Below are 24916 nucleotides of genomic sequence, written 5' to 3' on the forward strand. Positions count from 1 at the left end.
ATAGTTTAAAACTTGCTCCTGCCCCAGCAGATCCTGTTCTTTTGATGACAAAAAAAAAGAGAAAAAAAGAAAAAGAAAGAAACAGTGGCGCATTCGTATATCTTATCAGGTAGTTTACTTACCAGGTGCCAGATAAAATACTGCAATGTTCCATTTTCTTGAAAGGGAATGAAAAAAATAAAACTAAGTTGCCTGTAGCCCTGTCCAATGGGGCATTCTAATTGACTCCCAAGTCATCAATCAGTTCCCAAGCAATCTATTCTGCCAGCAGCAGGCAGTTAGGACTCCATTATCACCCATTTATCATGCCATACCTTAATTCGCTGCGCCATTAGCCATGGATTAGGCCTCAGTTAGGGTAACTAAGTGCCAGTTGCTAAATGCAGGAAATTGTTGGTCACTCACCTCAGCCATGGGTATGCCTTCAGGTGGGCGACACTGCAGTAGGACTTCCTGTTCCAAGGACACTTCCTTTCCTAAAGGTTCTTGTTCAAAAGTCTTGCGAAGATCTGGAAAATATAGGTGGAACAGTGTGTGTTTCAATTAGGTTAACAGCTGTTCACTGTTAGAAAGTGGGGTGGCAGCCTGCGGAGTTAGTAATATGGTTTTTATGGCTACTGTCATTACTACTGTTAGAGATTCACGTAGAGATTCACATAATTTGTACTTGGAATTATGATACACACATATAAATAAATAAATATATACATATGTACAGGTATATCCTAGGTACAGCCATCCATACAAATACATACATGGATTACACCTACGTTTTTACCTCAGTGAATCTCGTGGAAATGCTAATTGTAGGAATCAGTATTAGTATATATTAGATGTTTGCTAAAATCTCTTCCAGCTCTGAATCTATGAGTCTCTAAACTATTTTTTTTAATCAAGCCTAATCATTCTTTACATCACAACATACTGTTATGTATATGTGAGAGTCAGGGGGGATATAGTAGCTAAAAAGCCAGCTTCAGTCAGGAGGACCTGGGTTCTAATTTCACCACTGACACATATGGTCTCTGTGCCACCCTCCTTCCCCCAACTCCCCAAGACTTTAAGATACAAAACAGTAGCTGATTTGCGTTGGTGGAAGGAGTTTTCTTAGCAGGAAGCTGTCTAATGCAATGAAATAAAAACTATTATATATGTTCGCTAAGGGAAATTGTTATAAAATGATATTTTCCTCTTTGAATTCCTTAGTATTTTTATCTTTTGACATTTGTAATCATTATGAAAGTGACTGCAAATTAGTGTCTTCAGTAACACAATTTGTTCAATGATATTGACCACCTGCATCTCTCTTGCCTCTTAGCTGATCTGGACTTAACAATTCACTTACATTTTTTTCTATACCTATCTAGTTTCTTATGTACACAACTCTTCCTCTCTCTTTATTTCAACTAAGTATTAAGGTTTCTGTATTCCTGGAATCTTGTGGTTCAGATTCACAAAAAATCCCAAAGTAAGTTCTACTTTCTGCTTTTTTTGGGGGGGGGGAGGTAATGAGGAGATTAATGTGAAGAAAAATAAAGAAGTCTAGATCTATGATTACATCACTGTGGGAATTCCTGGTATAGGAGCTCTGTCGACTGATGCAAATTCGTTGTTTTACATTTTATTTTACAATTGTAAATCTTAGTGGCTGCAAAGCTTGATGAAACTTCAAAATAGCTCTATCTAAAAGCCAGGTAGCTGTGTAAAGACTATGAAAAGTTTTATCCATCAATTAATTAACCATTCAATCAGTCAGCAGCCATTTTAGTAAGTACCTACTTCAGGGGTGGAGTGCCTGTGGCCTCAAGGACACAGGGGGCCTCTAGGCCCTCAAGTGTGGCCCTTGACTGAATCCAGAGGGCATAAAGACAAAAAACCAACCATCTCTTGCCCTCAGAGAGCTTATTTTATTATAATGGCTAAATCATATTGTGTTCATTTCTTCCCCAAACAAAAGAAGTCAGAAACTATGGTTGCTATGGAAATTGATAACAAATTTTATAGATAGAAATATTTTGAGAAACTAACTTAATTTTAAAAATAATACCTGTCCATAACAATGGGTATTGATATTATTCATAGACAATGTTTTACATGTTCAATTCATTACAATGATAATGTATTAGAGTTCTATCAGATAGAATTGATTTTGAGAATTATTTCTATTTTCCTTCATTCCAAACTCTAAATAAAATACACAGGAGGCATCATCTCAGCCTATTAAATCAATGATTCACAAACCATGTGCCGTTCTAAGTATAAAGCTAATGCTTTCTCTGTAGCTACTAGTGAAAGGTTCTCTGGAGGAAATCTGTACCTAAACTTCTCATTTTACAGTACAATTAATCATCTGGGAATTGTCCTCAGTTCAAGACTTTTTAGAATAAATATGACCTTGTTATAGGACTGGGATAGCCAAATGACTTCCTACTTTTTGGTAAGCAAAAACAGGAATGGAAACTTTTGGAAAGGGGCAGTTACTGAGTCGATAATCATGAAATGTAATGAAACAGAATTCACTTTTTACAGAACTGGATTGCACTTTACAGGATAACCTAGTCCAATTATTGATTTGCAAAGGAGTAAACTGAGATCCAGACGGTTGAAATGAAATGTCCAAGGCGACACTTCTAGTTAATGGCAGAGCTGGGACAAGGATTCTGGTGTTCTGTACCTATTCAATGCTACCATTTTGCCTCTAACTGTACCTTGAGAAGTAATATAGTAATATGCTGAATTTGGAATGAAGAAAACACAGGTTCAAACCCTGCTTCTGATACTGACAAGCTTGTGTAACCTGGGCAAGTCACAACCTCCTGAAGCCTCATCTATAAAATGAGGGGATTGGAATAGATAGTCTGTAAGTTGCTTCCGATTATAAACCCATGATCCTATGATGCCTCTGTATACCTCTAGTACACAGTAGAAACCGTAGAAAATTCTGGTTAACATTTTTTTCTAAAAATTTTTGTGTGTGAGAGCTGCTATTTTTTTCTTGAGGCAGAACTCAAAAGTACGTGATGGTTGGGAAGATATCTGTGTGATGGGGGAAAATAACCTTGATGGTACAGACTTATGCAATTGGTCAACAAGCATTAGTTATAGATTTGCCTACTATGTGCTAGGCAGTTTTGCTAAGTTCTGGGAATAAAAAGAAAGGCAAAACAATACACAAGCTAACAAAAAAAAAAACAGAGCTCAAGAACCTCACATTCTAATGAGGGGAAAAAATGTGCAAATAACTATGTAATACAAGATAAAAACAGCGTAAATCAGAGCTGATCCCAGAGGGAAATCACAAGCAATAAAGGGGACATGGAAAGATTTCTTGCAGAAAGTAGGACTTTAACTGAGTCTTGAAGGAAGCCAGGAAGCCAGGAGGAAAAAAGGTGGAGAGGGAGGCATTTTAGGCATGGGGAATAGGTAGAGAAAATGCAGAGACAAGACTACCAAGGAAAAGGTGATCAACAGTGTCAAAAACTTCAGCAAGGTCAAAAAGCATGAAGATTGAGAAAAGGCCATTAGATATGGCAAATAGATCATTGGTAATTTTGAGAGAAAAGTTTCAGTTAAGCACTGCGGTCAGAAGTCAGATAAATGCTTCAGGATAATAAGACTTCCTCATTTGTCGATAGATAGGATGTCATCTTTAAGGCTACTGAATTAGAGGTTCTCAAAAAGAGAAAAATATTTATTAATATCAATAAATCTGAATATTCAAAAATAGGGGGGGATGGAGTATACAAATTCTGTCACAAATTGTCCAATTGTGTATATAGTGTACTCTAATACTCTAATTACTGTGTCTCTATCTTCTTAAGAGTTACTCTGTGTGTGTGTGTGTGTGTGTGTGTGTGTGTTTGTGTGTGTGTGTTTTCCACTGTTGTCAAAAAACAACTATCAAGGATTTGGATTTTAACTTAGAATGGAAACTATACCTCACAATGTCTGCATTTTGAGGTCTAACCCTTAGGCATAATCGAATATAATATTTTAGTGTCTGAGTTTTAATTGTTGGGCCACTATTTAATAGCTACAATGATCTCATTAAAAAAAAAACCAACCTCTCATAACTTAACACTTTCTGAAAAGCCCTTTTAATTTCTTCCAGGAAACTCCTTCTCTAGCAATAATTCAGGAATCCAGCATAATGGATCAACGCCTATAGATAAAGTGGAGATCTTTGATGAGGTTCCTTCCTTCTTCAGGAACTGGGGCAATGGTATAAAAGGGTTTTTTTTTAATTTTGTTTTGTTTTGTTCTTAGACAAGAGCTAACACAAGAAAGACAAGTGATTAAATGTGATGGACACTTTTCAGGCAGAAATCAGCGGGAAAACAAATCTTTCAGAACGATAATATTTCTGCCCACTAGAAATGCTTTGAACAGGCAAAGCAGCATGAGAGGTTTAGGGAAAGAGGGATCTTTTCCAGGTAAGAACATGTGGAAAACTTTCATATAATAGATGAAACCTAAGGGGGGCATGAAAGAGGATGATTTTGGCAGCTGAGTGAAAGATGTGTTGGACATGGCAGAGAAGGGACACAGGAAAAAGATGAATATAGATGAGGGAAGAGGGAAGAAGGAAGGGGCTCAATGATTAGATAGGTAGCAGGGGCAATACTGAAGTCATTCATCTTCTTTGACCCTCAATTTCCTGATCTGCAAACATGACCATACAAAAGGTATATGATAGAACCAAAGGGCCTCATTGAGAGAATTCTTGTCAAGATTAGATGAAATAATGTATATAGAGTGCTTCATAAATTTTAAAACACACTATGTTTTTATGGTCTTATATGTCAGTTATTATTTCCATCATTTGCTGTCTATCCTATGTGAGAATTTGTCTTGGTTTTTAAATCATGTATATTACCATACCCACATAAGTATGTGTGTCTGTATTGTTATATATATAGTTGTGTGTATATATATACATACACATATATATATACATTATGTGAATATATATATATATATACATTTAGCATTTTTATCATATGTACTTGATTATTTGTGTACAGTTTACCATACAGAAATTCTCAGTTAGAAATTAATATGACTACAATTCCCCCATATATTTTATATCATATATAATATATTTTATATTATTTCCTCTTTTGACTAGGTGTAGCAAAAAGAACTTGGGAACTCCATAGTGAAAAAGGTTCTTCTCTGGATCTTATTCCTCTATACTTTCTCTCTCTCCCTTTGGTATCTTCGTCAGCTTTCATCAGTTCATCTCTATGATTTTCTATGATGACTTTCATTAATCATCTCTATGCAGATGACTTTCTAATTTATATTCAGCCACAGTCTCTCCCCTGAGCTTTAGTCTCACGTCACCAATTGCCTATTGGACATTTCAAACTGGATGTCTCAGACATGTTAAACTTTACATATCTAAATCAGAACTCATTATCTGTCTCCCTAAATCCTCCCCTCTTCCAAACTTCCCTATTTCTGTTGAAAGTACCACCATCTTTCTAGTGTCTAAAGTTCATAATTTTACCCTTATCCTGGACTCCTCACCTTTGTTGAACTCATATATCCAACAGTTGCAAAATCTTTCCGTGTTCTTAATATCTCTAGTATTGGAATCCTTCTCTCGACTAAGGCAGTTATCCTCTCAGCTCAGGCTGTCATCTACGTAGATTATTGGGACATCTCCTGTTCGGTCTCCCTGCCTCAGACCTCTCACCATTCAGTCCCAGCGGCCTCTCCTGATTGGCTGGATCCTCCTAGAACCATCATGAAAAGGAAGCTGCCCAGTCTCGCCATGTCTTCCCTTCCAGGCTGTACTCCTCTCGATCAGGACTTTCCCTGCAATGCTCCAATCAGATACTTTTGTGGATCCCCCTCGTATCTCCCCTTCCTTCCCTCTACAGCTTTCTGTTGTGCTTTGAAATGTTATCTTGCCCTCTTAGAAAGTTCTAGGTGCAGGGCTGTCTTTCTTTTTGCTCATCCTTATTTCCCTAGCACTCAGCAGAGTATTTGGAATGCAGTAAGCGTTTAATAAATGCCTGTTGTTTTGATTTGGCCACTCTAGTCTATCCCGCACATGAGGTGCCGAGGAAATCTTCTTAGGGCCAAATCTGGTCATGTGACTCCCCTGCTCATACAATCCCATTGACTTTCTATTGCCACCAAGATACAATATAAACTTTTACTTTTAGTTTTCAAAGCCCTACATAACCTGGCACCAAGTTATCTTTCAAGTCTCATTGAACATTATTCCTTCCACACTCCGTAAGCTAGCCAAATTTGCCTTCATTTTTTCCCATTGTGACACTCCATCTCCTGTTTCAGTTGCCTGGAATACACTCCCACCTTATCTTTGCCTACTAGAGTCCCTCTAAGGTATACCTCAAGCACCATCTTCTTCATGAAGTCTTTCCTGATATCCCTAAGTGCCAGTGTCCTCTCGCCCAAACTTCCTTGTATTTAATTACTTTGAGTATGTGTGTGTTTGCATACATATATTTTTATTTATTAATTTTATTTATTAATTATCTGGTTTGCTCATCCGCCTTTGGTGTCCACCTGTTTCACTCAACTCTCACCTGTGGCTCCAAGAAAGTATAGCATGTGTAGCCACACCCCAGCAAAACCTCTCAGGAAGTGGGCTAAACCAGGTTGAGGTAACTGACAAGCCTCAAATTATTATTTATTAATTTTACATTTATACAGTATATATTTAAATATATAATTGACAGCCTCTTCATTAGAATGTAAGTTTTTCCCACCAGGGATTATTTGAATCTTTGTACATGTATCCTTCAGTGCTTGCTTAATAAGTACTTCATGATTGAATGGATTAGGGGTTAGAAGACTTGGGCCTTAGTAGTGGCTTTAGTAATATAATTATCAACTGACATTGAGTTACTTTACAGCCATTTGGAAAGGGGAACACAATAACACTCTCTCCCACTTGTCTCTAGCCAGAAATGGAACTCTGAAAATGAGCTCCACTGAGTCAAGTGTGTGCAATAAATGACACCTCCATTGACCCTCAGATCTGGCACACATGCAGATTGGCATGTGGAAGGCATGATATTGCCATGGACGCAGAGGGCCAACTGAAAAGCAAGAATAGACTCTTGGAAGAAGAAAAATAACAACACACGACCTCACTAGACTGGGAGTAATGAGTTGAGCTTAGAATAAAAGTCTTTTAAAGGAATTTTTGATCTCTCTTCTCTCTCCTTCTTCCCCATGCCTGGTTGAGAGAGCAGTAACTGAAGGCAGTGCACCTCTGGAGAGCAAAGCAGAATTCAAGCATGTTTCTGTGTTTCTCACCTCCTTAGTACACACTCCTTTTTTTCGTTTTCTTCCTTGTTTGTTGCTGCAAGGCAGACCCAACTTGTACTCTCCAGGGGCAACCTTGCTCCATTCTTTTAAAAGCAATACAGAAGGGGCAGCTAGATGTCACAGTGAGTAGAGCACTGGCCCTGGAGTCAGGAGGACCTGAGTTCAAATCCAGCTTCAGACACTTGACACATGTACTAGCTCTGTGACCTTGGGCAAGTCACTTAACCTCAATTGCCCTGCCTTCCTCCCTCAAACAACAACAACAAAAAAAGCAACACAGGGTATCTTAACTTCTAGAAGTCATTTTGTTGGATTTCTTTTGGATATTTTGATACTGACTATTTCTCTCCCTCTCCCTCTCCCTCTCCCTTCCTCTCCCTCTCCCTCCCTCTCCCTCTCTCCCTCTTTCTCCCTCTTTCCCTCTCTCCCCCCCTCTCTCCCCCCCCCTCTCTCTCATTCTCTCCCTCTCTCTCATTCTCTTCCTCTCTCTCTCTCTCTCTCATTCTCTCTCTCTCTCCCTCTCTCTCTCTCTCTCTCTCTCTCTCTCTCTCTCTCCCCCTCTCTCTCTCCCCCTCTCTCTCTCCCTCTCTCCCCCCCCTCTCTCATTCTCTCCCTCTCTCTCATTCCTCCCTCTCTCTCCCCCCCCCCCCTCTCTCTCCCCCCCCTCTCTCTCCCTCTCTCTCTCCCTCTCTCTCTCTCAATGGGCTAAACCAGGTTGAGGGCAATTGACAGGCCTCAAACCTTTTAATGAATCATGGGGATGTATGCTCCAGCCATGTGAAGACTTCCCCCAGTGGAATGGGGGGATGGAGACAACTTATTCCAACTGCCTTGAAGGCGACTGAAGAGCCTGGTCTAGTGCTGAAGACTCCAAAGTCATCCATTGTATCCCAGGCCATAGACTGGACTTTTGTCCTATCACCGGACTTTGATGACTCAGGAAGGGAGAGAGAGGCTGATGGCTTTCTTTTTCCATGTGTTAGTTTTTTGTTTTTAATTTTATTTTTAATTTATGAAATAAAACAAGCATTTCCATAATGCAGTAGAATTTAAAAAAAAATTATGATTGCACATGAAACTGCAAATCTATTATGTACAACTTGCTATTCCTTTTAAATATAATAAAGTTATCATGTAACTTTCTTTTTCCTTATTTTATCCCCACCCACAGAAATGGCTACCATTAGACACAAACAAGTATATGTAAAATAATTTTATATGTACTTCTATTTATCACAAACAAAACCCTGTAAGAAGCTGATAACATTGTGTAACTGCCTCACTTAAATCCAATTCACATGTAAGTCAGGGTATCACCTGTGATGTCATTGGTCCTCTTCAAAAAGGAAGCACAAATAACAATTATCATAGTAACACATGAATTTGATATGTCTTATCCCTCTACTAGACTCTAAGCTTCATGAGAGCAAGAGCTGTGTCTTTTGTGGGTTTTCTTTTGGGGGGGGGAAGGCAGAGCAATTGGAGTTAAGTGACTTTCCCAAGGTCATACAGCTAGTAAGTATCTGAGGCCGGATTTGAACTCAGGTCCATCCTGACTCCAGGGATGGTGCTCTACTCACTGTTCCACCTAGCTGCCCTAAGGACTGTGTCTTAACAATCAGTCAATATGGATGAAGATCCTACTATTGGCCAAGTCCTATACTAGGAGCTGGGGTTATATATACAGAAGATGGAACAATCCCAGCTCTCATTAGTTTACGTTCTTCTTTTGCCTATACTTTATGTCTATCCTAAAGCCTAATATAATTGCTCAATAAATGGGTTTTAAAAAATTAATCAGTGAATTAATTTATAATTACTACTGTTTTAAAACTTTAATAAATAATACTTCTGAAAACTAGAAAAAAAAGAAAATGGTAATTTTTAAGTGCTAGGATTTTAAAATGCTGTGGAGTTACAGATGTTTAAATAAATCTTGTCAGGAGATAGTCATTAAATGTCATTGCACAGAATTCTGCCAAGTGGAAATCTGGCAATTATATAGATAACCTTATCTGTATAGACAGTCAATCTAGATGATTCAGGTTGAAAAAAATTTTCACTGGGGCATGAATTGGAATATTTGGAATGGAAAAGGTTTTTATTGATGACTGAGCTGAGACTCAAAGAACTTAAAAAGGGCTACTTAAATTTGGAAATCTGGTAAGGCCTATAGACCCCTTCTCAAAAAAAAAAAGCTTTCAAATACATAAAATAAAATGCACAGGATTACAAAGGCAACAAATTATATCAAAATAGCTTTCAAAATGTTCTTTACCTAGCCCAGGTTAAGAACTCTTGGTTTAGTGCAGAAATTTATCTTGCCCTACAAGAAAGGAAGAAAAGGGGATGGGAGGGGAGTGGGGTGACGGAAGGGAGGGCTGACTGGGGAACAGGGCAACCAGAACATATGCCATCTTGGAGAGGGTGGAGGGTAGAAATGGGGAGAAAATTAGTAATTCAAACTCTTGTGAAAATCAATGCTGAAAACTAGATATATCAAATGAATGAATGAATGAATGAATGAATGAATGAATGAATGAATGAATAAAAAAGAAAAAAAAAGAACTCTTGGTTTAAAGTACCCTGTACAGGATCACACAGTTTATTGGCAGAAGAGGTGGAATAAATTGGTCACTTGTGGAATGGGGTCTTTAGATGATACCACATTGGGAGGTCAAGGGATGGGTTCAGCTTTCCTCTAAAACAGACAACTTGTTGCTGATTAAGATTTTGCTACGGTGCTTTCTTTGTTTATTCAACAGCTGGAGACACATTTTCTTGGAGCATTTTCTCTGTATCTTTCCTTTGCCCCTGATCACACTCTACTTTTAATTATACTTATTTGTGTGTATGATTTCACAACCCTGGTACAATTTATTTGTCTAGAGGGCATTACTCCTTTCACCTTTACCTCCCTTGAACAGAGTCATTTTAATAAATATTTGTCGAATATACACTCAAAGATATACGCAGATGCATTCCATATACGTACATGGTGTATATCTTTTATTTATTTATTTACTCATCTATCTATCTATCTATCTATCTATCTATCTATCTATCTATCTGTCTATCTATCTATCTATCTATCCATCTATCTATTTGTTCCTTTCTTCATTTGTTTAGTGTATCTCAGAAGTGGGGCATTGTACTCCACTCCGTGACAGCAGATAAGGGATTTGAACTCCCTAGAACTAAATCTAATTCATGAACCTTGGCAAACCTCCTAAATGAGACTTCGACACTTTGACCAGAATGCTCCAGATTCCCTGATATGTGTCTGACTTTGCATTAAACATGTAAAAATTTCCTTTAGTGAGATGTGTAGTATTTATACTCTAAAATTATATTTTTATTGTTCTATTCTTCAAGTAAGTATAAGTTGGCAGGAGGCAGGACTGCCTATGTGCAAGGTGTCCCAAAAATCTTAGTGTTATTTTAAGCTATTAAATCGTGCATGAATACACATATATACATAGATGTGTACATATATGCATACACATGTATATATTCATGTATTCATATATGCACATGTGTGTATATGCACATGCATATATGTAGATATATGCACACATGTATTCATATACACAGGGTACATCAAAGCTTTATTGGCAGCTAGGTGGTACAGTGGATAGAATGCCAGGTCTGGAGTCAGGAAGACCAGAGTTCAAACCAGGTCTCAGATACTTACTAGCTGCATGACTCTAGGCAAGTCACCTAACCACTGTCTGCCTCAGTCTACTCAGCTGTAAAATGGAGATAAAAATAGCACCTGACTCTCAGGGTTGTTGTGAGGATCAAATTAGATAATAATTGTAAAGCGTTTAGCACAGTGCCTAGCACATAGTAAGTGCAATACGAATGTTAGCTATTGCTACTACTACTACTACTACTACAGTTTAAGCTTTAATAGCTTAATGACTTTTGGGATATTATCTTTGTATGTAGTGTGTATCCATATATGTGCATGTGTGTATATATGTATACATATACGTGTGTTTCTGTATACACACACCATATACATATAATTTGTTCCAAAATTCTTAGTGCAGTTTTAAGCTTTAATACCTTATGTATGTACACACACACATACACACACAAACATGTATATAGATGCATGCCATATACATATATTGGTGAATGTCTTTTTTTGTTTATTTTCATGGACTAAAAAACAGTGTCCTTTGGAGCTAACAGTGATTTAGTGATCATACAAATTAATAGTACTGATGCTCAGAAAGGGAAATAATGTAACTTTCCTCTGAAAGTGATAGAAAGGGCTAAATATACTCTAGTAAGTATATTCATAGTAGAGTACTACATATTTTTATAACACCATAGCTGGCTATTAAGGATAAATTAATACTATGAACAAACTAGTGCATGAGAGATTTAGGTATGAGCCATAGAGATTTTCAGGGCTTTGAGTACTTACTAAAAATGAAAAAAAAAACCTGGTTTGATATCAGATAACCTAAAGAGTTTGCTATAGTTCCAGTTCCCAGAGATAAAGTATTTTGTCTTTCCTATATTTAGAAAAATATGGAAAAATATTTTAAAATTCAGGAACCCTTTCAGGTGTATTTGAAATTTAGGGGTGAAGAGACTCTAAAGATATATATATATATACATATATATATAGTTTTCATTTTCCACCCTTAATAAATAAGAAATACAAATACAAATTAAACTAATTTCCTTTCTGTTCAAATTATGAAAATCATAACTGGCATTTCCTTCCCTCTCTTTCTTCAATACACATTTTTGGGATATCAAAACACAAACTGACCAAAACATCTACATCAGGGCTACAGATGTGCCTTTTTTTCTATGATCATTTCTTTTTTGTCCTGGCGAATAGAAGGTGGGTAGTGGTGGTGTCTGGTTACAGATCTTAATTATTTGCTTGAAAAACTATAAACAGTTTTGTTCTCTTCCTTGTAGACAAATCAAAAAGAAAATGAAAAAAAATCATGTTTCAGGTCAAGCAAGTCCCATAGAATTGCACCTCCTTTTATGAAAACATGAAAAAGAACTCCCAAGTGATTTGATGCTAAGGATTAATCTGAAGATAATAATAATTCTAATTCATAGTTTCTTCAGAGGATATCTGATGTTCATAAATTCCCTAGAGGATAAAATGTTTTCTCTCAATGCTTAAATGATCAGCACTGAATAAAGCGCAATCCTTCCCTGCCCACTAAAGAATGCATGTTTCAATAGAGGATTCTGGAAAGATAGTGGAGTAGGTCAGAAAATTCCAAACTCTCCATATTTTTGCCCACAAAAGAGATAAAATAGTGCCTTAGGGAAAACAAAATGGTGGTGGGGGGGGGGAGGCCAAAGTAAATAAGAATAGGGGCACACCTGAGGTCTTCCTGGGACAATCTGAGATCAGAAGAAAAACCCCAGGACAAGGTTTGTTTCTCCTGAAGGGTAAACATCTGCAGGCTTCTTTAACAAGGAGGAGCAAGCCCTGGGGGTAGCTGGGTTAGGAGGTTGCCTAGGACCCAGCCACAGCAACTTTTACCCCAGGGACTGTGAGGTGAGTTGGGTGTTTGAGCCTGGGAAGATCAAGGGAACCTCTGCTGACCAGGAACACCAGAACCACTTGTGCTGTGAAGAGCGGTGGGGGTGAGAAGGAATCAGCACATGCCGGGTGAGTGCAGAAGCAATGGGGCAGAAAATCCCTGGCAATGGGCACTTACAGAAGGCTGGAGATTTGGTTTTGGTTCTGGGCTAGAGGGGAAAACTGAAGATCTGGGGCAAGAGGCACCATCCCCCATACCCCAGGGCTAGAGGTGATTACAAAAATTAAGCTGTTAGCAGGAAAAATGCACAGGCAAAGGAAAAAGAATCCAGCCATAGAAAGCTATTATGGGAATAGAGAAGACCAGGGTTCATCTTCAGAGGAGGATATTGAAGTAAAGAAGCCCCTAAAGAGTAATGTCAAATGGTTACCTGCCCAAAAAGAATTTATAGGCCGAACACAGAAAATAGCAGAGGGAAGCAGGGCTCCAGCCCAGGACAGCCTAGATGGTCTCTGGGTGAGGTCTATCCCGCATGAAGCTGGGAGTGGAAGGGAGCTGAGCGGAGCAGAGCCCCGCGTGTGCTGCGTGGACCAACCAGACCAGTAGCCAGGTGGACCGTGCCCTAGCACCCTGAATCAGTGAGCTGCAGCAGTTACCAGACTTCTCAACCCACAAACACCAAAGACAACAGAGAAGGTTAGTGGGAAAAGCTGCAGGAGTGGAAGGAGTTCGTGGTTCGGCCACCACCCCCGGGGCAGCGGAAGTGGGGCAGCTACAGAACTACAGCTGCAGTTAATTCTGGCCCCAGGCCTACCTGGTGGGAGGAATTAAGTGGCAGATCAGAGCAGGAGTGCAGAGCCTGCTGAAGATCTAAGTCCAGTCCAGGTTGGGGGTTCTTGGGAGAGGAGGAGTGCTGGTGTGGCAGAGCTGTTGCATCCCCCCAGGCATGGAACGTAGTTCTCTTAACTCTACAAGCAGTCATACCCCACTGAAAAACTCAAGGGTCAAGTTAGTTGGTTGGGAATATGGCCAGGCAGCGAAAACACACCCAGACTCAGTCTCAGACTCTGGAATCTTTCTTTGGTGACAAAGACGACCAAAACATACAGCCAGAAGAAGTCAACAAAGTCAAAGAGTCTACAACAAAAGCCTCAAACAAAAACATGTACTGGTCTCAGGCCATGGAAGAGCTCAAAAAGGATTTGGAAAAGCAAGTTAGAGAAGTAGAGGAAAAATTGGGAAGAGAAATGAGAAGGATGCGAGAAAACCATGAAAAACAAGTCAATGACTTGCTAAAGGAGACCCAAAAAAATACTGAAAAATATACTGAAGAAAACAACACCTAACTCAAATGGCAAAAGAGCTCCAAAAAGCCAATGAGGAGAAGAATGCCTTGAAAGGCAGAATTAGCCAAATGGAAAAGGAGGTCCAAAAGACCACTGAAGAAAATACTACCTTAAAAATTAGACTGGAGCAAGTGGAAGCTAGTGACTTGATGAGAAATCAAGATATTATAAAACAGAACCAAAGGAATGAAAAAATGGAAGACAAAGTGAAATATCTCATTGGAAAAACCACTGACCTGGAAAATAGATCCAGGAGAGATAATTTAAAAATCACTGGACTACCTGAAAGCCATGATCAAAAAAAGAGCCTAGACATCGTCTTTCAAGAAATTATCAAGGAGAACTGCCCTGATATTCTAGAGCCACAGGGCAAAATAGAAATAGAAAGAATCCACCGATCGCCTCCTCAAATAGATCCCAAAAAGAAATCTCCTAGGAATATTGTCACCAAATTCCAGAGCTCCCAGATCAAGGAGAAAATACTTCAAGCAGCCAGAAAGAAACAGTTTGAGTATTGTGGAAAAACAATCAGGATAACACAGGATCTGGCAGCTTCCACATTAAGGGACCGAAGGGCTGGAGTACAATATTCTGGAGGTCAATGGAGCTAGGATTAAAACCAAGGATCACCTACCCAGCAAAACTGAGTATCATGCTCCAAGGCAAAATATGGATTTTCAATAAAATAGAGGACTTTCAAGCTCTCTCAGTGAAAAGACCAGAGCTGAATAGAAAATTTGACTTTCAAACACAAGAATCAAGAGAAGCATGAAAAGGTAATCAAGAAAAAGAACAAGAAAAAGAAATTGCAAGGGACTTACTAAAGTTGAACTGTTTTGTTTACATTCCTACATGGAAAGATGATGTGTATGATTCATGAGACTTCAGTATTAGGGTAGCTGAAGGGAATATGCATATGTGTGTGTGTATATATATATATATATATATATATATATATGTATGTGTGTGTATGTGAGTATGTATGTATGTGTATATGTATGTGTATATATATATATATATATATATATATAGAGAGAGAGAGAGAGAGAGAGAGTGAGAGAGAGAGAGAGAGAGAGAGAAAGAGAGAGAGAGAGGGCACAGGGTGAGTTGAAGATGAAGGGAAGATATTTAACAGAAATAAAATTAAATTAAGGGATGAGAGAGGAATACATTGAGAGAGGGAGACAGGGAGAGATAGAATGGGATAAATTATCTCGCATGAACCTGGCAAGAAAAAGCAGTTCTGTAGGAGGGGAAGAGAAGGCAGGTGAGGAGGAATGAGTGAATCTTGCTCTCATCAAATTTGACCTGAGGAGGGAATAAAATACATACTGATTTGGGTATCTTACCCCACAGGAAAAAAGAAGAAAGAAGATAAAAAAGGGGGGGGATGATAGAAGGGAGGGCAGATGGGGGGGAGTTAATAAAAAACAAACACTTTGGAAAGGGACAGGGTCAAGGGAGAAAATTCAATGAAGGGGGATAGGTTAGGAGGGAGCAAAATATAGTGAGTCTTTCACAACATGAGTATTGTGGAAGGGTTATACATAATGATACATGTGGCCTAGGTTGAATTGCTTGACTTCTTAGGGAGGGTGGGTGGGAAGGGAAGAGGGGAGAGAATTTAGAACTCAAAGTTTTAAAAACAGATGTTCAAAAACAAAAAAAAAAGTTTTTGCATGCAACTAGAAAATAAGATACACAGGCAATGGGGTGTAGAAATTTATCTTGCCCTACAAGAAAGGAAGGGAAAAGGGGATGGAAAGGGAGTGGGCTGACAGAAGGGAGGGCTGACTGGGGAACAGGGCAACCAGAATATATGCCATCTTGGAGTGGGGGGGAGGGTAGAAATGGGGAGAAAATTTGTAATTCAAACTCTTGTGAAAATCAATGCTGAAAACTAAATAAAAAAATTAACACTAAAAAAAGAATTTATATAAGATCTTTTAAAGGACTTTAAAAATCAAATAACAGAGATGGAGGAAAAATTTAAAAAAAGAATAATCCAAGAAAAACAAGACGATTATGAAAGGAAAGTCAACCAATTAAAAAGAGAGATCCAGCATCTTAAGGAAGAAAATCACACCTTGAAAGTTAGAATTGGGCAAAGTGAAGCCAGTGAAATTATAAGAGATCAAGAAATAATTAAACACAATATGAATAATGAAAAAATAGAAGAGAAAGTGAAACATGAGAAAAACAACAGATTTGGAGACTAGATCATGAAGAGAAAGCATAAAATAATCACACCAAATGAAAGTTATAATCAAAATAAGAACCTTGATACAGTAATACAAATGATTAAAGAAAACTGTCCTGAAGCATTAGAAATAGGGGGGAAAGTAGAAATAGGAAAAATTTATCAATCACTACTTAAAAGAGATCCTATGAAGAAAACTCATAGGAATATCATAGTCAAATTCTGAAACCCCTAGCTCAAGGATAAAATATTAAAAGCAACAAGAATAAAACAATTAAAATAGGATAGTGTCACTATTAGAATCACACAAGACCTAGCAGTAGAGACATTAAAGGACCACAGGTCTTGGAACACTATATATATAGAAGAGCAAAAGAACTTGGGCTTGGGCTGAAAATATCATACCCAGTAAAGTTAAGCACAATCATGAATGAGAAAAAAATGGACATTTGATCAACTGTCAGACTTCCAAGACTTGGTTAAAAAAAACTGAACTTAATAGAAGATTTGACATACAAGAGCCAAGAAAAATATAAGGTACATGCCAAAGACTCATTATAAGGGATTCAATTAGGACAGATCATTTACTTTTTATATATGCAAATTATGAAATGTATGTCTAAGATTTTTATTAATAATTGGGTAGCTCATAAGAAAGATTGAGGTAAACCTGAGTGTGATATGAATTTAAAAAGTTAAACCATTTAGGAACAGCTAAAAAGAACAATTATTTTATACAAATGAGGTGCAAGAGGAAGAATCAATACAGAGGAGTCATGTTGTGTGTTCATCCTTCGTTGTCGAAGAGGAGTGCGACATCAGGAAAATGATGACATGACTTGAAATTGACTTTGTTTTGAGTAGGAGAGGGCTGTGCAAGGTGACCAGCAGGAATGGGCGGATGGGGAGGGCTCCTTGGAGGTGGGTAGGCAAGTAATAGGAGGGCTATGTAGCAGGAAGAAGCAAAGCAGAGGAGGCAGGAGGGATAGGAAACAAGAGATACGCAAGAACATAGAAACAAAAATCAGAAGTAGAATTTGGCTAGAAAAATATATGTCTATATTTGTATGTATATATCTAAAGCTGTAGAGAAACATATCCAAACTTAATTGTAGCCTTCCTGCGGGGAGGAGGAGGGAGGGAAAAAAAGAACAAAATAAAACAGTGCAAAGCAGAGAACAGAAGAAAACTCACAAGGAAGCAAACAAAAGATGGACAGTTTTCAACAAAAGGTATATTATTTATCATATAGATTTCTTGAAATGAAAACTTATTGTTACATATTTTGAATTCTCTCTTATGTTCTGCTATGCACATGACATGCTTTTTCCCCCTTTCTTACTTTGTATTTAAGTTTTAATATTTAAGTTTATGAAATGTTTTTGTTTCTTTTCTCTAGTCTGTATTTGTGTTCTGGTGTTTGGGTTTAAAATAAAATTTTAAAAAAAGAATAGAGAGAAGGAAAAAAAAGAATGAATGATTCTTGGATACAGGAAGGAAAGATGTTTCTCTCCACCCTCTGCTCTATGTGCCCTCTAATTTAGAGCCAAATCCATGTCAGCTTGCAGTCAGTTGCCTACTTTACTGCTGATAGTGACACATTTGCATAAGGGTAACTTCACCTGCCCTTAAGGGAAACTACAAGGAAGTAAATGATTCTCTCTGAAATTACTGGATTTGGGAGCAAAGTGACTATAGATCAATCAATTAGCATTTATTAAATGCCTACTATGTGCCAGACACTATGCTAAATGCTGGGGATACAAAAAGAGGTAAAAGACAGTCCAATGCAGCCCTCAAAGAGCTTACAATCCAGTGGGGGAGACAATATGCACACACACACACACACACACACACACACACACACACACACACATATACACACATATATATACACACACATATATTTATATATATATATTTATATGCATGTGTGTATACATACATACACACATATTTATATATGTATATATACACACATATATATTTTGTATATAACTTTATATAAATATGTGTGTATACATACACACACATATATGGATATATATGTATATTTCAAATTATATAGAGGATGAATATGTATAACTAACAGAGGGAAGGCACAGAGTCAAGAGGGTTTGGGGAAGGCCTCCTATAGAAGACAGGATTTTAGTTGGGATTTAAAGGAAGCCAGGGAGGTCAGGAGGTAGAGTGGAGGAGAGAGAGTGTTTCAGGCATTTGGGACAACCAGAGAAAATTCGCAGAGCAGAGTGATGGAGTATTTGGTTTGTGGAACAGCCAGGAGGCCAGGGTCAGTGGATCAGAGAGTACAGGTTGGGGAGTAAGGTATAAGAATACTGGAAAGGAAGGAGGGAGCTAGGTCATGAAGGGCTTTGAACACCAAAGAGAGCATTTTGTATTTGATCCAGGAGGCAATAAGGAAGTACTAGAATTTATTGAGTGGAGGCAGAGGGTGGTGACATGGTCAGATCTGTACTTTCAGAAAATCACTGTAGTGGCTGAATGAAGAATGGACTGGAGTGGTAAGAGGAATGATGAATAATAACTAGTGATTTCGGGAGATTCAGAGTCCCCTCCTTTTTTTTCTATTTTCAAGGCCTTAGTCTCTGAAGGTCGAGCTAAACTCCTCTAATTGATCTAACTCAACTTTACAAAGAATCTCTAGTCTGAGGTGAATTCCATTCAATCAAGCTTAGGTAGAGACAGATCCTTTTGGCCAGATTGCCCAAGGCTGGGGATGGCCTGGGTATATGGATAGTCTCTATTTAAGACTGACATGATATCACTCTTAGCCCATCACTGGAGTAAATACACTTCTCTTTGTAAAGTCCACCTCTAATTAAATTGTTAACCAATTAGAATTGTGAGAAATGTGGTTTTGGGGATCACTGGACTTCCTAGGCAGGGCCAAAGTCCTGAGGAAGAACCCTGTGATAATCTCTAGGGAAGGCTGTACAGACCACAGGACTCCCAGAGGAAGACCAAGTGGTAGCCCCATCTTAATCTGTGGGGATCACAAGGCCTCTTAGGGGTCAGACCCTAAGGAGGACCCAAGTGATGGCCCCTTAGGATGGCGGTAAGATCACAAGGCTCCCGAGACAGGGCCAGAAGTCCCAAATGATGTCCCCTTAAGAAGGCTGTGCAGACCACAGGGTTCCTCAAGGGGATCGGGAGTGGTAGCCCCCTTAACACCGCAGTGGGGAATCACAGAACACCCCAAGCAACATCTAGGAGTAAGCCTGAGGCAAGTTTCTGCTGCTCATTGCTTCCCTTCACCTCGACCTTAGGAAGATCCATGTGATTTGCCCATTCTCACACAAAGAACTCAAGACCAGAGTGGGCAGAAGAAGGCATTTTATTATGCTCCTCAAGGGAACAGGTATAGTGCTCACTGGAACACTCACACTGATACAGCTGCAGGAGCAGGGGTAACCATTCCCTCCACTCCTGCTAGTGTTATGGTTAGTTTACAATCTTTATTTTTTACATAGTTTTCCTAGGTTATACAGTTTATACAGGTAGGATAATAAGGATACAAAAGCAAAAGTGAAGTTAATTAGATTTTCCTTGTCTTAGTTTAGGATTAAACTACATTCTTTTACTTCCCCTACTTTCCCTCTTTAACATATGCAAATTATGCAAATCAGTAGGCCTGGATTCTTGACCAAGACCAGACCCTAGATAAGCTTGAACTGGTTCCACCTGGTTTGGCCTCTCTAACTCCCCTGCCTTCTCAAAAAGCATGCGCATGCGTACAAACCTCTGACCTTTCACCTGACTGACCTTGAGGCCTGGTTTCTGCTAAAGCTGGGGTGGGGAAGGGGGGGGGCATATACCTTTAGTTCTGTGGAAACAAAACTCCTCCTCCCATTTCTTACAGAGTTGATTGCTGTTTGATGGAATACTTCTTGTCCCAAAGCATATAAACCTTAAAAAGTAGTCTTTTTGATGGAACAAAAAGATAAGTACCCTTTTTTGTCAATCATATGCTGGCTGTGACTGATAAAATTGATTATAATTTCACTAAAAATTTTGTCTTTTAAAATTATTTTATTTGGTACAGTGGGGAGAAACTTGAGACAGGCAGACCCACCAGCAGACTATTGCAATAACCAAGGTATGAAGTGATAAGGGCCGGCACAGAGTTGTGGCAGTGTCAGAGGAAAGAAGAGGGAGTTTTAAATTGATATTGCAAAGCTGAAATTGATAGGCATTGGCAACAGATTAACTATAGGGAGAAAGAGAGAGATAGTGAGGAATCTAGGATGACTCCTAAATTGTGAGCCTGAAGGACTGGGAGAATGGTGATGTACTCTATAGAAATAGGAGGTTTTTTTGTTGTCATGTCTGACTATGACTCCATGGACCATAGCATGCCAGGTCCTTCTATCCTCCAGTTTCTCTTGAAGTCTGTTCAAGTTCATGTTTGTTGTTTCCATGACACTATCTTTCCATCTCATCCTCTGCTCTATGTGCCCTCTAATTTAGAACCAAGTCCATGCCAACTTGTAGTCAGTTGCCTACTTTACTGCTGATGGTGACACATTCGCATAAGGGTAACTTCACCTGCTTTTAAGTGAAACTACAAGGAAGTAAATGATTCTCTCTGAAATTACTGGATTTGGGAGCAAAGTGACTATTAATCAATCAATTAACATTTATTAAATGTTATGTATGTTATATATATATATATATATTTATTAAATGCCTACTATGTGCCAGAGACTATGCTAAGTGCCTCCAATCTTTCGCAAAATCAGGTTCTTTTCCAATGAGTCCCATCTTCTCATTACATGGCCAAAGTATATAAGCTTAAGCTTGGTATTTAACTTTCCAGTGAATAGCCTGAATTAATTTCTTTAAACATTGATTGATTTGATCTCCTTGCTGTCCAAGGTACTCTCAAAAGTCTTCTCTAGTATTACAATTTGAAAGTGTTGATTCTGCAGCATTCAGCTTTACTTATAGTCCAACTCTCACAGCCATACATTGCTATTGGAAAAACCACAGCCTTGTCTATACAGACCTTTGTTGGTAAGGTGATATCTCTGCTTTTTGGTATGCTGTCCAGATTTGCCATAGCTTTCCTTCTAAGGAGCAAGCATCTTTTAATTTCATGGCTACAATTGCCATCTGCAGTAATCTTTGAGCCCAAGAATATAAAATCTGACACTGCTTCCATTTTTCCCTGTCTATTTGCCAGGAAGTGATGGGACCAGTTGCCAAGATCTTAGTTTGTTGGATGATATGCTTTAAACCAGCTTTTAGGCTTTCCTGTTTCAGTCTCTTCAAGAGGCTTCTCAATTCCTCTTTACTTTCTGCCATCAGAATTGTATCATCTTCATATTTGAGATTTCTGATATTTCTCCCGGGAACTTTAATTCCAACTTTTGATTCATCCAGACTAGCATTTCACATGATGTATACTGCATATAAGTTAAATAAATATGGTGACAATATGCAGCCTTGTCTCACTCCTTTTCCAATCTTAAACCAATCACTTGTTCCATGTTCAGTTCTAACTGGTGCTTGTTGGCCCACACTGAGATTCATAGGAAGGGATTAGAGGGAAAGATAATGAGTTCAGTTTTCTACATGAAATCAAGTTTTCTATGTGAAAAACATGCTATTCCCATACAAGGAAGATGAGACTCTTGACTTCAGTTTATTTTGTGATTGCCTAGTGTGTAAATAATAAATTAGAAACTGGAATGATTTATAATAAAAAAATAATGAAAATCTGTTGTTTTAAAAATTTACTTATCAGATGGTACTGGACATCTTCCTTCCTTCCTTCCTTCCTTCCTTCCTTCCTTCCTTCCTTCCTTCCTTCCTTCCTTCCTTTTTTCCTTCCTTCCTTCCTTCCTTCCTTCCTTCCTTCCTTCCTTCCTCCCTCCCTCCCTCCCTTCCTCCTTCCCTTCATTTCTTCATTCATTTGTTCCTTCTTTCTGTTTCTGTCACTTTTCTCTGTCTTCCATTTTGTCTCTCTGTGTCCTTGTCTCTCTTTCCCAGAGTCTCTCTTCCTTTTGGCAAAAATCCAAAACCAAAATAAAAAACAATTTTGTCTTGAGTCATGACCTTGCATGCCAACTTATTTCTTAGACTACATTTTCATAGGTGAGTTATAAACCTCAAAAAAACAAGTATTTATTATGGAAGCACTAAAAGCCACTCCATTGTGTTCTTGCTATACATAAATCTAATTACATGAAAGGTAATTGCACTTATATAACCTTAGCAGCATAATGTTATCTTCATCTGAGATAAATTCAAACCTTTAATTGAAGTTAATGTGATAGCCATCTGTCAAGTGTTCCTGGGCAAATCACCAAAACCCACTTGATGCAGTACAGACATGGTTATGTACAAGCTTTCTAAAATGTTACAAAGGATCAGTGCCATGCAGGACCAGCCTTCACAAGAAGCAGAAACTCCATAATTATCTATCAGAGCATCGGTCCTGGTGACTGTTTCCTGTCCCTGAAATTCTACTTCTTTTAATCATACGGTTATGCAAATAGAGATCTGGAGTCTTGTTCCATGAAGGTGAAAATATTCTATAGGTAAAATGGACTTTATATAGGGGAAAACTCCTCTCTCCTTATTCTATGACTTTTATAAAGTCCCACTTTGAAGCATCATGACAATTATTCTTGAGTTAGCTGTCTGTGTACAGTCAGACTACTGAAATGTAGAGCCAAGATTAAAAAATAAGATAAAACTAAAAAAGAATAAAATGAGAAAAAAAGAAATTATGTACAATTAAAACAACTAATTCTCTTTAAATAAGTGGCTGGTAGCAAAAAATGATAGATGAAAAAACACTGACACCAAAGACCATAGTTTGAATCACTATCTGCTTTGCTACTGCACTGTAAGGGCCATGGTACCTTTCCATCTGATGTGCAGCTAAAACATTTCATATGTGTCAATTCTCCATGAGAGCGCCTTGAGAGTAGGAACTCTCTCATTTTCCTATTTGTATCCCTACCTCTTAGAAGAGTGCTTTGAATATAGTAAGTGTTTAATAAATGTTTTAATCTCTCATCCACTCATTCATAAAAATAGAACCGTTGGAGGGTAAGATCAGCTTAAAGAAAGTTTGCCAAGTGATTCAACTAATTCACTTTGAGGATATATAAGTATGAAACTCAAAAGAGAACATGAAATAGGGAAAAGATGGAAATGAACTGCAAAGCTTTTCATAATTTTTTTTCATCTAGTACTGAAGAAAGCAAAGAAGGGAAGAGATACTGGACTAAATCAAGGATACAGAAGAGGAGGTCTGTCCTGGAGGTGAAGTACATTGGGGGAGCAATGATCAAGGTATCTGAAGGAGTGCAATATTCCAAAGGAGTGGTGGGGAAAAATCTCAGACATTATTACTACCAAAAAATGTGACAAAAATACATTAATGACAATTCAAATAATGCCTGATTTTCTATCCATATAAAATGTTTATTGTAATAACCTAGCCATATATGAAGGGCATACTTGATGGGAGTATTATGAGGGAGCAGGAAGGCTTTTGCAAGTGATATTAAACAAAGACTATATTTTTAAAATCATACAATTGAGTTTAAGAAGGAAAGAATACAAGATTTTACTGTGTTTATTGTTAGTTGACTACTATGGATATAGATCTATACGTATGTATATATCTACATCTATGTGTGTGTATGTATATCTATCTATCTATCTATCTATCTATATCTGTTAAATCAAGTCAATATCATTTATTAAGGAGCTGCCATGTGCTAGACACTATGCTAAGTTCAAAAGGGAAGTACAAAAGGAAAAGTTTCAGGAATGTCCTAGTCAAAATTCAAAACTCCCATCTCAAAGAAAAAATAATGCAAGCATCCAGAAAGGAAAAAAGAATCAGGTACCAAGAAACTATGGTCACAATTATATAATACCTGGCAACTTCTCCTATGAATGAGAAGAGAAATGGGAATACAATATTGCAAAATGCAAAGGCTGTAAGCTTACAACCATGAATAACTTATCCTGTAAATCTGAATATAATCCTATAAGGAAAAAAAATGAAACTTTCTTGGAAAAAGACTTTCAAGAATTCCTAATGAAAACACTGGAGCTCTGTAGGAACTTTGAAATATAAATGCAGGAGTCCAGAGAACCTTAGAAAAACAAATTTATTTGAGCAATTGGAAGGAGCTCTGGAGATTCAAAGGAATTAAAAAAAAAAAACTAAAGAACTAGAATCTAAGGAGGTGCCTTAGAATGCCTCTTAGACAATTGGGAAATGGATGAACAAATTATAGCATATGAATGTAACAGTATAATACCCATAAGAAATGACAAAAGAGACAGGTCAGAGAATTCTGGGAAATATGAACTTATGCAAAGTCAAGTGAAAAGAACTAGGAAAATATGTTATAGGTCAACAACATTGTAAAGAGAAACAACTTTAAAAGATTTTAAAACTATAATCAATGCCATGACCAGCCATGTCTACAGAGGACTTATGATGAAACGTTACCCACCTCCCAGTAGGGGTGGTG

General features: G+C 38.0%; 1 protein-coding gene across 1 annotated transcript in view; it reads right to left on the reverse strand.

Moving 5' to 3' along the window:
• Nucleotides 1-24916, reverse strand: part of UNC5C (unc-5 netrin receptor C) — a 438193-nt gene that overhangs the window by 117196 nt on the left and 296081 nt on the right. Inside the window, exon 4 of the mRNA XM_036765340.1 lies at nt 406-509. Coding sequence (XP_036621235.1) covers nt 406-509 — 104 coding nt within the window. The remainder of the gene's footprint in view (nt 1-405; nt 510-24916) is intronic.

Source organism: Trichosurus vulpecula, chromosome 6, assembly GCF_011100635.1.
Source record: "Trichosurus vulpecula isolate mTriVul1 chromosome 6, mTriVul1.pri, whole genome shotgun sequence".
Taxonomy (NCBI): Eukaryota; Metazoa; Chordata; class Mammalia; order Diprotodontia; family Phalangeridae; genus Trichosurus; species Trichosurus vulpecula.